This window comes from Hyla sarda, chromosome 6 (assembly GCF_029499605.1).
Source record: "Hyla sarda isolate aHylSar1 chromosome 6, aHylSar1.hap1, whole genome shotgun sequence".
Lineage (NCBI taxonomy): Eukaryota > Metazoa > Chordata > Amphibia > Anura > Hylidae > Hyla > Hyla sarda.
The window spans coordinates 19113901-19128743 of record NC_079194.1 but is presented as its reverse complement, the minus strand read 5'-3'; the positions used below and the strand labels follow the sequence as shown (position 1 = coordinate 19128743).

The following is a 14843-nucleotide window of genomic DNA, read 5'->3' as shown; positions in this document are numbered from 1 at the left end:
CGGACTCGTCACATGCCGCATGATGGAAATGATTCCCTCTTGATGATATATATGGCGGCACGGCCCGGATTTCGCATTCCAGAAACGGGTCTCAGTGGGGAAAATGTGAGGGGGTGGTGGGAAAGGGGGGTGAAATAACTCTATTCCGAAAATGCAGAGGAATGACAGCAGGGCCCGAGAAGAACATGTTCTTGTGTGAGCGAGACATATAATACTCCGACAGGAACTACAGCTCTGAGGGCTCGGTCAGAGAAGAATTATTGGGATAAACCGCAAGGACCAGAAAGAGGAATGTGACATTTCGGAGCAGACTTCACTATATCCCTCCAGGATTATTTCATCAGGGGTCATTGACGCAGAGTCCTCCGCTCTAACACAGTCTTTCCCAACCAGCGCACCTACAGCTGTTCCAAAACTACAACTCCCAGCATGACAGACTAATAGAAAGCCTTTCTGTAGACAAGATTTCACCTTGCAAAACTACAACCACCAGCATGCCCGGACAGCCAACGGCTGTCCGGGCATGCTGGGAGTTGTAGTTTTGCAACAGCTGGAGGCACACTGTTCGGAACCCACTGCTCTAACGAAATGATATAATACTTTTATCTGTAATGTAGCTATGTAAAGTGATCCTTAAAGTTACAATGGCCTCAGGTTACAATACATTGACATAAAATGGACTGTAATAGCCGCATTCAACTTACAATGCCAGAGACAGCCCGGATTGATCCAGTAGCACCTCCCTATAGTATAGTGCAGTATTAACCCCTTAAGGAGGCAGGGTTTTTCCGTTTTTGCACTTTCTTTTTTTCCTCCTCACCTTTTAAAAATCAGAACCCTTTCAATTTTGCGCCTAAAAATCCATATGATGGCTTATTTTTTTGCGCCACCAATTCTACTTTGCAGTGACATCAGTAATTTTACCCAAAAATCTACAGCAAAACGAAAAAAATAATAATAATTGTGCAACAAAATTATAAATAAAAAAAATAAAAATTATAAATACAAAAAAAACAAGGACAGAGCATGTAGGACCCCTTAATAATGATAATGGGGAGGTTGTCACGGGCGATCAAGAGAAGGCGGAGCTACTGAATGGGTTCTTTAGTTCTGTATACACTATGGAAAAAGGAGCTGACATTGGCCAGATCAGTGCTGGTAACACATCATGTACAGGTCAGTGCTGGTAACACATCATGTACAGGTCAGTGCTGGTAACACATAATGTACAGGTCAGTGCTGGTAACACATCATGTAATGTACTGAACTGGCTTAATGTAGAGATGGTACAAGGTAAGTTAAGTAAAGTAAATGTAAGCAAATCTCCAGGGCCAGATGGATTGCACCCAAGAGTTCTTAGAGAGGTAAGTTCAGTAATATCTGTACCCTTGTTCATAATATTTAGAGATTCTCTGGTGTCTGGTATTGTGCCAAGGGACTGGCGCAAGGCTAATGTGGTACCAATCTTCAAGAAGGGCTCTAGGTCTTCGCCAGGCAATTATAGACAGGTAAGTCTAACGTGCATTGTGGGTAAATTGTTTGAAGGACTTATAAGGGATTACATACAGGAATACATAGGGGATAATAGTATTATAAGTGATAGCCAGCATGGGTTTACTAAGGATAGAAGTTGTCAAACCAATCTAATTTGCTTTTATGAAGAGGTGAGTAGAAGCCTTGACAGAGGAATGGCTGTGGATATAGAGGGGGGCTGTGTATATAGAGGGGGGCTGTGTATATAGAGGGGGGCTGTGTATACAGAGGAATGGCTGTGTATATAGAGGGGGGCTGTGTATATAGAGGGGGGCTGTGTATATAGAGGGGGGCTGTGTATATAGAGGAATGGCTGTGGATATAGAGGGGGGGGCTGTGTATATAGAGGGGGGCTGTGTATATAGAGGGGGGGCTGTGTATATAGAGGGGGGCTGTGGATATAGAGGGGGGGCTGTGTATATAGAAGGGGGCTGTGTATATAGAGGGGGGCTGTGTATATAGAGGGGGGCTCTGTATATAGAGGAATGGCTGTGGATATAGAGGGGGGCTGTGTATATAGAGGGGGGCTGTGGATATAGAGGGGGGCTGTGTATATAGAGGGGGGCTGTGTATATAGAGGGGGGCTGTGTATATAGAGGGGGGCTCTGTATATAGAGGAATGGCTGTGGATATAGAGGAATGGCTGTGGATATAGAGGGGGGGCTGTGTATATAGAGGGGGGCTGTGGATATAGAGGGGGGCTGTGTATATAGAGGGGGGCTGTGTATATAGAGGGGGGCTGTGTATACAAAGGAATGGCTGTGGATATAGTGTTTCTGGATTTTGCTAAAGCATTTAGTTACATAGTTACATAGTTACATAGTTAGTACGGTCGAAAAAAGACATATGTCCATCAAGTTCAACCAGAGAATTAAGGGGTAGGGGTGTGGCGCGATATTGGGGAAGGGATGAGATTTTATATTTCTTCATAAGCATTAATGTTATTTTGTTCAGTACTTGATACTGTCCCTCATAGACGTCTGACAGGTAAGTTAAGGTCTTTGGGTTTGGAAACTTTAGTTTGTAACTGGATTGAACACTGGCTCATAGATCGTACCCAGAGAGTGGGGGTCAATGATTCGTACTCTGATTGGTCCCCGGTAATTAGTGGTGTACCCCAAGGTTCAGTACTGGGCCCGCTGTTGTATAATTTATTTATCGATGATATAGAGCAGTGTTTCCCAACCTTTTTCGGGTCGGGGCACACCTCGGAAATTTTTTTTTCCACGGGGCACCGCTATCGAGGTTGACGAGCAAGAAAAAAAAAAAAAAAGAAAAAACGGTAAAAACGCAATACACTATATCTATTTATCAGTGGGTATGTAGTTTAAAGTGCTGCTTTATACAGCAACTCACCAATGACATCTTCTCTAATTTGCATCGTTGCCTTCTCTTCTCCATCTGGTCTGGGCCATCATCACGATTTCTTCCACACACAATTCTTCACCGTTAAACCTGCAAAACAAACCTATTAGGCGCCAAGCTTTTTTTTCTTTTTTTTTTTTACATGGGTGACAGAGGGGTGTAGAGGGGTGGACATGGGTGACAGAGGGGTTTAGAGGGGTGTAGAGGAGTGTACAGAGGGGTGTAGAGGAGTGTACAGAGGGGTGTAGAGAAGCGTACATGGGTGACAGGGGTGTAGAGGAGCGTATATGGGTGACAGGGGTATAGAGGAGCGTACATGGGTGACAGGGGTGTAGAGGAGCATACATGGGTGACAGGTGTAGAGGAGCATACATGGGTGACAGGGGTGTAGAGGAGCATACATGGGTGACAGGGGTGTAGAGGAGCGTACATGGGTGACAGGGGTGTAGAGGAGTGTACAGAGGGGTTTAGAGGAGTGTACATGAGTGACAGATGGGTGTACATGGGTGACAGAGGGGTGTAGAGGAGTGTACATGGGTGACAGATGGGTGTACATGGGTGACAAAGGGGTGTAGAGGAGTGTACATGGGTGACAGATGGGTGTAGAGGAGTGTACATGGGTGACAAAGGGGTGTAGAGAAGTGTACATGGGTGACAGAGGGGTGTAGAGGAGTGTACATGGGTGACAGATGGGTGTACATGGGTGACAGAGGGGTGTAGAGGAGTGTACATGGGTGACAGAGGGGTGTAGAGGAGTGTACATGGGTGACAGAGGGGTAGAGAGGAATGTACATGGGTGACAGAGGGGTGTAGAGGAGTGTACATGGGTGACAGAGGGGTGTTGAGGAGTGTACATGGGTGACAGAGGGGTGTAGAGGAGTGTACATGGGTGACAGAGGGGTGTAGAGGAGTGTACATGGGTGACAGAGGGGTGTAGAGGAGTGTACATGGGTGACAGAGGGGTGTAGAGGAGTGTACATGGGTGATAGATGGGTGTACATGGGTGACAGAGGGGTGTAGAGGAGTGTACATGGGTGACAGAGGGGTGTAGAGGAGTGTACATGGGTGACAGAGGGTTGTAGAGGAGTGTACATGGGTGATAGATGGGTGTACATGGGTGACAGAGGAGTGTACATGTGTGATAGATGGGTGTACATGGGTGACAGAGGGGTGTAGAGGAGTGTACATGGGTGAGAGATGGGTGTACATGGGTGACAGAGGGGTGTAGAGGAGTGTACATGGGTGACAGAGGGGTAGAGAGGAGTGTACATGGGTGACAGAGGGGTGTTGAGGAGTGTACTTGGGTGACAGAGGGGTGTAGAGGAGTGTACATGGGTGACAGAGGGGTATAGAGGAGTGTACATGGGTGACAGAGGGGTGTAGAGGAGTGTACAGGGGTGTAGAGGAGTGTACATGGGTGACAGAGGGGTATAGAGGAGTGTACAGGGGTGTAGAGGAGTGTACATGGGTGACAGAGGGGTATAGAGGAGTGTACATGGGTGACAGAGGGGTATAGAGGAGTGTACATGGGTGACAGAGGGGTGTACATGGGTGACAGAGGGGTGTAGAGGAGTGTACATGGGTGGCAGAGGGGTACAGAGGAGTGTACATGGGTGACAGAGGGGTACAGAGGAGTGTACATGGGTGACAGAGGGGTATAGAGGAGTGTACATGGGTGATAGATGGGTGTAGAAGAGTGAACATGGGTGACAGGGGCATAGGGGTGACAGAGGGGTGGACAGGGGGTGGACATGGGTGACAGGAGGGTGGACTGGGGAGACAGGGGGTCAGAGGGGTGGACAAGGGGGTAAAAGAGGGACAGGAGTGACAGAGAGGGGTGGACTGGGGTAACAAAGGGACAGATGGGTGAACAGGAGGGTGGACATGGGTGACAGAGTGGGGGTGGACATGGGTGACAGGGGGGTGGACATGGGTGACGGGGGAGGGATTACATGGGTGACGGGGGGGGGGTGGACATGGGTGACGGGGGGGTGGACATGGGTGACGGGGGGGTGGACATGGGTGACGGGGTGGGGTGGACATGGGTGACTGGGGGGGGTGGACATGGGTGACTGGGGGGGTGGACATGGGTGACTGGGGGGGTGGACATGGGTGACTGGGGGGGGGTGGACATGGGTGACTGGGGGGGTGGACATGGGTGACTTGGGGGGGTGGACATGGGTGACTAGGGGGGGTGGACATGGGTGACTGGGGGGTGGACATGGGTGACTGGGGGGTGGACATGGGTGACTGGGGGGTGGACATGGGTGACAGGGGGGTGGACATGGGTGACAGAGGGGGTGGACATGGGTGACAGGGGGGGTGGACATGGGTGACAGGGAGGGATTACATGGGTGACAGGGAGGGATTACATGGGTGACAGGGAGGGATTACATGGGTAACAGGGGGGGTGGACAAGGCGGACATGGCTGACAGGGGGGGTGGACATGGGTGACAGGGAGGGATTACATGGGTGATAGGGGGGGTGGACATGGGTGATAGAGATGGACAGGGAGGTGGACCAGGCGGACATGGCTGACAGGGGGGGTGGACATGGGTGACAGGGGGGGTGGACATGGGTGACAGGGGGGGGTGGACATGGGTGACAGGGGGGGTGAACATGGGTGACAGGGGTGTGTGGACATGGGTGACAGGGGGGGTGGACATGGGTGACAGGGGTGGTGGACATGGGTGACAGGGAGGGATTACATGGGTGACAGGGGGGGGTGGACATGGGTGACAGGGGGGTTGACATGGGTGACAGGGGCGGTGGACATGGGTGACAGGGGGTTGGACATGGGTGACGGGGGGATTACATGGGTGACGGGGGGATTACATGGGTGACAGGGAGGGATTACATGGGTGACAGGGGGGGTGGACATGGGTGATAGAGATGGAAAGGAAGGTGGACAAGGCGGACATGGCTGACAGGGGGGTGGACATGGGTGACTGAGGGGGTGGACATGGGTGACAGGGGGGGATTACATGGGTGACAGGGAGGGATTACATGGGTGACAGAGAGGGTGGACGTGGGTGATAGAGATGGACAGGGAGGTGGACCAGGCGGACATGGCTGACAGGGTGACAGGGGGGGTGGACATGGGTGACAGAGGGGGGTGGACATGGGTGACAGGGGGGGTGGACATGGGTGACTGGGGGGGGTGGACATGGGTGACAGGGGGGGTGCACATGGGTGACAGGGGGGGTGCACATGGGTGACAGGGGGGGGGTGGACATGGGTGACAGGGGGGTGTGGACATGGGTGACAGGGGGGGTGGACATGGGTGACAGGGGGGGTGGACATGGGTGACAGGGGGGATTACATGGGTGACAGGGAGGGATTACATGGGTGACAGGGGGGATTACATGGGTGACAGGGGGGGTGGACATGGGTGATAGAGATGGACAGGGAGGTAAACAAGGCAGACATGGCTGACAGGGGGGGGTGGACATGAGTGACGGGGTCGGGGGGGGGGGTAGAGGGTGGACCTGGGTGACGGTGGGGGGATTTAGACAGGGTTGAGAAGGTGAACAGAGGGGGGAAAGGGTACGGTACCTTAAGCAAGCCGATCCGCGCAGCTTGCAGTTCCACAGGAGGCACGGGAGTCCGGCGCAGGTGCAGCTCGTTCCGCCCCAGGGCACCATATCCGGCTCACTGCGCCGCAAGGGAGAGGGGGACGGAGGGGGACGCAGAAGACGGAGAGTGAAGGAGGGGGATGCGGGGGACACAGGGAACAGATGGGGAAGGAGGGGAACACGGGTCACGCGGCAGACGCAGGGGACGGAGGGGAACACAGGAAACGCAGGAGATGCAGGGGGACGCTGTGTGCGCAGTGCGCACGCAGACTTCCCTTCCCCCCTGCGCCGTCAGGCCGGGGCGGGACATTTAAAAAAAAATAATAGTAAAAAATAAAAAAAATCACGGCAAAATCCCGCGGCACCACGGGCAGTGCTGAACAGCACACACGTGTGCCGCGGCACCGCGGTTGGGAATCACTGATATAGAGGATGGTATTAACAGCTCTGTTTCTATCTTTGCAGATGACACCAAGCTTTGTAGCACGGTACAGTCTATAGAGGATGTGCATAAGTTACAAGATGACTTGGATAGACTAAGTGTCTGGGCATCCACTTGGCAAATGAGGTTCAATGTGGATAAATGTAAAGTTATGCATCTGGGTACTAATAACCTGCAGCATCGTATGTCTTAGGGGGGATTAAACTGGCAGAGTCACTGGTAGAGAAGGATCTGGGTGTACTTGTAGATCACAGACTACAGAATAGCACAATGTCAGGCTGCTGCTTCCAAGGCTGGCAGGATATTGTCATGTATCAAAAGAGGCATGGACTCAAGGGACAGGGACATAATACTCCCCCTTTATAAAGCATTGGTACGGCCTCACCTGGAATATGCTGTTCAGTTTTGGTCACCTGTCCATAAAAGGGACACTGCGGAGTTGGAAAGGGTGCAGAGACGCGCGACTAAACTAATATGGGGCATGGAACATCTTAGTGATGAGGAGCGATTAAAGGAGTTACAATTGTTTAGTCTTGAGAAGAGACGTTTAAGGGGGGATATGAGAAACTTATATAAGTATATAAATGGCCCATACAAAAAATATGGAGAAAAACTGTTCCAGGTTAAACCCCCCCCCAAAGGACGAGGGGGCACTCCCTCCGTCTGGAGAAGAAAAGGTTTAATCTAAAGGGGCGACACGCCTTCTTTACCATGAGGACTGTGAATTTATGGAACAGTCTACCTCAGGAACTGGTCACAGCAGGAACAATTAATAGCTTTAAAACAGGATTAGATACATTCCTGGAACAAAATAACATTAATGCTTATGCAGAATTATAAAACTACATCCCTTTCCCTTATCCCCTTACACCCCTACCCTTCAATTCCCTGGTTGGACTTGATGGACGTATGTCTTTTTTCAACCATACTATGTAACTATGTAATTGAAGAAAAAACGCCATTTTATAACTTTTGGGGGCTTCAATTTCTATGCATATTTCGGTAAAATGACATCTTATTATTATTCTGTAGGTCCATACGATTAAAATGATACCCTACTTATATAGGTGATTTTGTCGCACTTCTGTAAAAAATCATAACTACATGCAGGAAAATGTATACGTTTAAAATTGTCCTCTTCTGACCCCTATAACTTTTTTATTTTTCCGCATATGAGGCGGTGTGAGGACTCATTTTTTTCGCCGTGATCTGAAGTTTTTAGCGGTACCATGTTTGTTTGATCAGACTTTTTGATTGCTTTTTATTCATTTTTTCATGATATAAAAAGTGAACAAAAATACGTTATTTCGGACTTTGGAATTTTTTGCGCGTACGCCATTGACCGTGCAGTTTAATTAATTATATATTTTTATAGTTCGGAGATTTATGCACGCGGCGATACCACATATGTTTATATTTATTTTTATTTACATGTTTTTTTTTATGGGAAAAAGGGGGTGATTTGGACTTTTATTAGGGAAAGGGTTAAATGACATTTATTAACTTTTTTTTTACACTTTTTTTGCAGTGTTATAGCTCCCATAGGGACCTATAACACTGCACACTGATCTTATACACTGTTCACTGCAAAGCCGTAACTTTGCATTGATCAGTGTTATTGGCGGTCGAAGGCTCAAGCCTGCATCTCAGGCTTGGAGCAATCAATCGCCGAAGGGACGCGCCGGAGGAAGGTAAGACGACCTCTGCTCGTGTCCCAGCTGATCGGGACACCGCATTTTCACTGCGGTGGTCCGGATCAGCCCCACTGAGCAACCGGGCAACTTTCGTTTTAGACGCGGTGTTCAACTTTGAACACCGTGTCTAAAGGGTTAATATCGCTGCCGCGTGCTATTAGCCCCGGGTCCTGGCTTCAGATACATGCTGGGACCGACCCGCGTTATATCGTAGGAGCTGGCCAAGGACGTAAATATACGTCCTTGGTCATTAAGGGGTTAAAGGGGTACTCCAGTGGAAAACTTTTTTTTTTTTTTTTTTTTTTAAATCAACTGGTGCCAAAAAGTTAAACAGATTTGTAAATTACTTCTATCAAAATATCTTAATCCTTCCAGTACTTATTAGCTGCTGAATACTACAGAGGAAATTCTTTTCTTTTTGGAACACAGAGCTCTCTGCTGACATCATGACCACAGTGCTCTCTGCTGACATCTCTGTCCATTTTAGGAACTGTCCAGAGCAGCATATGTTTTCTATGGGGACTTTCTCCTACTCTGGACAGTTCTTAAAATGGACAGAGGTGTCAGCAAAGAGCACTGTGGTCATGATGTCAGCAGAGAGCTCTGTGTTCCCAAAAAAAAAAAAAAAAATGAATTTCCTCTGTAGTATTCAGCAGCTAATAAGTACTGAAAGGATTAAGATTTTTTTTTTTTTTTTTACTAGAAGCAATTTACAAATCTGTTTAACTTTCTGGCACCAGTTGATTAAAAAACTAAAAGTTTTCCACCGGAGTACCTCTTTAATCCCTGCACAAGTTATAAAGCATGGCAACAACACTCTCCCATAAAACTCAAGAAATGATGGATCACAGCTGCCACTCCCTGTACAGGTCATAGAGCATACTCACAACAGTCTCCCACAAAGCTTTGTAGGTGTCAAAAAGTATAATAAAGCAACTTGCTTATATGATGTTATTAGCCTTAGTGCACAGATTTTTCCTAATCAGCTGAGCTGTCTGACTTGTGGCTGTGACATCCCGTCACACTCTCCAAAAGCAGTCTGCTCCTTCTCACTTTCCTCTCCCCCTCCTGCTTGCTTAGGACTAGACCAGTGATGTGAAGAGGGAGGACCTTATATTACTGCTCATTAGATTTTAAGGCAGCAGGAAGCCTTTCTCAGATAAATCAGCAGTGAGTCTAATCTGAGGGAAACTTCTGTGACAAGAAAAATCTAGTGAGCAGTAATGTGAGCTTCCCCTCTTCACATCAAGGAGAGAAGGGGAAGATGGGAGCTCTGCTTTCATTATGGCTAATAACATTATATTAGTAAGTGATTTTAATAGACATTTTGGGGGAGATTTATCAAAACCTGTGCAGAGGAAGAGTGGTGCAGTTGCCCATAGCAACCAATCAGATTGCTTCTTTCATTTTCCACAGGCCTCTAAAGAGGCCTGTGGAAAATGAAAGAAGCAATCTGATTGGTTGCTATGGGCAACTGCAACACTCTTCCTCTGCACAGGTTTTGATAAATCTCCCCCTTTGACACCATACATATGTTGTTTCTTTTGCCAGACAACCCCTTACTCACTTTTATTGTGTGTTACCTTGGAACACCTGGTGGAATACGTGATGGCCAAGAAGGGACATGTGGTGGAGCCAGAAAAGGATCATTAATACAAGGAAAAGGCCCTGGATTGGACGGTACTGGTGGGGCCGAATGTTCAGAGTCCGGAGATGAGATTGTAGGTGCAGGGATGGAGCCGGCCAGTGATGGTGTTACTGTCAGAGCGTGGTGATCAGACCTTCTCTGATATGATGGACTCGTAGATGGGGAACTGTCAAAGAAAAGCAAATAAGCACCAAGTGAAAGGGTAGAAATAGAATTGTCAGAACCCTGGGGCAAAACTCATTACAGGTTCTCTAAATTTGTCCAGAAGAAGTTACCACTGAACGTATTCCCAACCAGGAGTCATCTGACAAAATTATGGATAGTTATTTAACAAAACTTTTGATGTCGCAGAGACACATCAAAAGTTTTGATTGGTCGGGGACTGGGTGTCCAGACCCAACAGATTGTTAGATAGAGGCAGGAGAAGGGCGTGGATCTGCGTTTCTTCATCCAATTGTACTGGATGGGCTCCATAGACTAGGGGTGTGAATCGCCAAGAATTTGGCGATACGATTCGAATCGCGATACCAGTGTGGCGATTCGATATATCCCGAAATATATCGCAGTACCGTCTAGGTGAACATACATTGCGATATATCCCGATTCTGTCTCAAAAACAATGTCTTTTACACTTTTATTAAAACTTTATTTTTTATACACTTTCTTAGACTTTGAGGAGGAATCATTAGATTCCTCAGACAGATGAATAGAGTTCTATTGAACTCCATTTATCTGTGATCCATTGATAGAGCCTAGTCCAGCCAGGCTCTATCAATGACAGAGCCACGGGACAGCAGGAAGCAGAGGTAAGCCCTCCGGCTACCTCTACAGTGGATCACCCGCCCGCAATCGCACTGCGGGGGGGGGGGGGGCGATCCACTCCACTCCACTATCCCACCAGGGAGCATTCACAGATCCCTTTAGATGCCGCTGTCAGCTTTCACAGCGGTGATCTAAAGGGTTAATAGCTAGATGCAGCGATCGCCGCATGCTGGCTATTAGCGGCAGCCCCCGGCTACTGAGAACAGCCGGGGGCTGTAGAGTATGGAGCGGGCACGAGTCCAGAGCCCGCTCCATACACTCCTCTGAGCGCCGCATGCTGGCTATTAGCAGCGGTGATGCATCAGCGGCCCCCAGCTACTGAAATCAGCCGGGGGCCACAGAGTACAGAGCGGGCACGAGTCGGAGCCCGCTCCATACACCCAGAGCGACACCGCGTCAGATCCAGCCTGCCCGGCTCCACAAATGTGGAATTTGTATCTCCTGATGGCCGGGACATGCTGTTCCGGGCGTCAGGAGATACAAATTCCACATCCCTAATAGGATCGATTCAAAAATACTTTGAATCCATTCAGTATCGCCAAGTGAAAAATCGCAATAATCGCGCAAATCTATTTTTTTCTTACATCCCTACCATAGACTTATAATGGAGCTCAGCTTCTGTAACTGGATGGAAATTGCAGAGAGGCAGGGAGTGAAGCACACAGCTGAGCGCTTCTCCTTGCTCATTCTAGCTATCGGTATAGATGGGCTCCATAGACTTATAATTCTCCCTTCTTTTTCTAACGGTCGGTGGGGTTTTCACATCCTGATCAATCAAAACTTTTGACGTGTTTCTGGGACACATCAAAAGTTATTTTCTGTGGTTCTCCGTCCCGTTCTGGGTCTGTCCGGTTCTTTTATTGTGCAGGACAGCCCCCAAAGCGGGGCGGAGCACAACTGACTCCACCGGTTCACCACTGGCAGATCACACTGACCTGAATTGGGTCCATCAGGGATCTGGCCGTTTACAGGAGAGAAAAAACATGGTGCTTGCACTATTTTTTTCTCCGCTAAACTCCCATCATTTTGACAGAATTGCCAACGGAGCTCCATATAGCGGAGCCTGACGGCAATGTGATAGAGAAAGACGGATTGCCTGAATAGGGCCTTGAAATCCAACCATAGTATAATAATGAGGGGGGCCCCCATATCTATGAGCTGGGGTATGGAGTACAGAAAGGTTACAAAGAGCGTCTCCTCTTCCGGAGGACCCCACACGCCTTTGCGTTACATGGACAGACCATTGATTTCAACAGGCACCATGCAATGTTTCACTTCTCCTGTGGTGTCGCTGTTGGAAAGAAATAGACATTGGCTGCCAGGTTACCACACAGATTACAACTAGGGGTTCTCTACCACTACCAGCATACCCTCTGATCAGCTGACTTTCTAGAATAGTGGTCCCCAACCCAGTCCTCAAGGCTCCACCAAAAGTCCAGGATTTTTTCCTATTCTATTCCTATGGGGTAACTAAAAAAAAACTGGAATGATGGTGGGCCTTGGGGACTGGGTTGGGGACCATTGTTCTAGAACAGTGGTCTCAAACTGTGGCCCTCCAGATGTTGCAAAACTTCAACTCCCAGCATGCCCGGACAGCCAACGGCTGTCCGGGCATGCTGGGAGTTGAAGTTTTGCAAAATCTGGAGGGCCACAGTTTGAGACCACTGATCTTGAAGGAAGGAATTCCGAAAAATTGGTGATGTCTTTAAAGGGGTACTCCACTGGAAAACAGTTTCCTTTAAATCAACTGGTGCCAGAAAGTTAAACTTATTTGTAAATGACGTCTATTAAAAAAAATCCCAATCCTTCCAGTACTTATCAGCTGCTGTATAATACACAGGAAGTTCTTTTCTTTTTGAATTTCCTTTCTGTCGGACGACAGTGATCTCTGCTGACACCTCTGTCTGTTTTAGGAACTGTCCAGAGTAGGAGCAAATCCCCATAGCAAACCTCTCCTGCTCTGGACAGTTCCTGATATGGACAGAGGTGTCAGCAGAGAGCATTGTGGTCAGGCAGAAAGGAAATTCAAAAAGAAAAGAACTTCCTGTGTATTATACAGCAGCTGATAAGTACTGGAAGGATTGGGATTTTTTTAATAGAAGTAATTTACAAATCTGTTTATTTTTCTGGCACCAGTTAATTTAAAAGAAAATGTTTTTAAAGGTTAACAATAATTCAAGTTCATATTCTCAGTAATATTCTGTACCGGTGAATCCAGGTGTTGTCTTCAGAAGGCGATGATGGGGAGAGCCCGGTGTATGCGCTGTTATCGCCGATATTCTGCGCAGCTTCTTGCGCACTCCGCTCCACCTTTAGCGTCTCTTCTTGCTGCTGCTGCTCAGATAATTCATCCATCAAAGTGTCCTGATCCTCTGAAGAGCACAGGTGGGCCAGTAACTCGCCACGTATGAATTTTCGGACCTGTAAATGAGCACAATGAATTTAAACATGTACCCCATCTCACATCCCAGCAGCCATTGTTCTTTTTTAAAGTGGTACTCCGTAGGGAATTTTTATTTCAAACGGTGCCAGAAAGCTATATAGATTTAAAAATTACAGTACTTCTATGTAAAAATCTTAAAGAGAACCTCTCATGATCTTGTTACATTTTACAATCCTCCCAGGTCACTGCCTCCATCATGATAAACCACGCCCCCTGCCTTTATTGTTATTATTTTTTAGTTTTCTACCTTGATATTGTTCTGTATTTTCTGCTCAGTGTCTGTCAGATTCACAGACTGGGAAGGGGCGTTCCCCAGCAGGCGTGACATCATTTGAAGCCATACAGGGGAGAACTTCCTCCCTCACTCTGCTACACACAGCCCAGAGCAGTTCAGTGTGAGATGAGCTATGATTGGCTAAGGCTGCACACACACACACCCTCAGTATTTCCTTATGTTGGACTTCTGCCAGGCCAGCAGGAGTCCAAAGATGGAGGAAAATGTGCTCTGGACAAGTAGGGAGACACCTAGTGGCAGCTTTTTTAAATACAAATAAAACATAGAAAACTTCTTTTTTTTTTTTTAACAAAGAAAGATTACATAAGAAAGATTTTGCTTATTAACCATAAGGAGTGCAATAGCAAAAATTAATTTTAATGAGTGTGCCCATTTAATCATTCCAGTACTTCACAGCACTGACCACAGTGCTCTCTGCTGCCACCTATGTCCATGTCAGGAACTGTCCAGAGCAGGAGAGGTTTGTTATGGGAATTTGTTCCTGCCCTACCACAAGCAGGTCTCCTTTGATCGCCCATCATCCCATTGCGGGATAACATGTACCAGCAGAGCCCACTATCATCGTCCCCTGATGAATTGGGGCTGGAAACACGTCGGGATTAGCAGCACAGACATATAGAGAGCAGATAAATTTGATTTGCACCTTATATCATGCACTTTGAGTGAATTTCCCTTGTATGTGGAGACTGATGGTATTTATCCATGAGACAATGGTCTAGTCTGTTTGCACTTTATAATATGCACCTTACATGTGACTGATCATATATCCCATACGTTTCCCAGTGGCAGGTCTGTTGGGTTTATTGACATTCAGAATTATAGACCTGTCGGGATACTTTTTCCTGTTTTTGTATCATTTACACTGATATCTGCTTGGATTAGTCGTGTGCTTATCTTTGTAATTCTATTATTTCTTACAGTTCTTGAGTCAGACTCTATCACCTGTGATACTGTTGTGGTGTCTGGGGTGTTGCAATGGCGAATGAAGGGTCTGGTGGTATTAACCCTTAATTGTCTTGACACCA

At 47.6% G+C, this 14843-nt stretch overlaps 1 protein-coding gene across 6 annotated transcripts in view; it reads right to left on the bottom strand.

Annotated features, from left to right (window-relative positions):
* Positions 1–14843, bottom strand: part of DNM3 (dynamin 3) — a 422060-nt gene that overhangs the window by 87061 nt on the left and 320156 nt on the right. For 4 of the 6 annotated variants that reach the window (XM_056523256.1, XM_056523254.1, XM_056523257.1 and 1 more), the window contains exons 16-17: positions 13287–13501; positions 10194–10424 (exon numbers count right to left, since the gene is read on the bottom strand). In XM_056523256.1, the coding sequence (XP_056379231.1) occupies positions 10194–10424; positions 13287–13501 (446 nt within the window). Of the gene's footprint in view, positions 1–10177; positions 10425–13286; positions 13502–14843 lie in introns of all 6 variants that reach the window. The other 2 variants (XM_056523258.1, XM_056523259.1) reach the window with 1 other exon arrangement.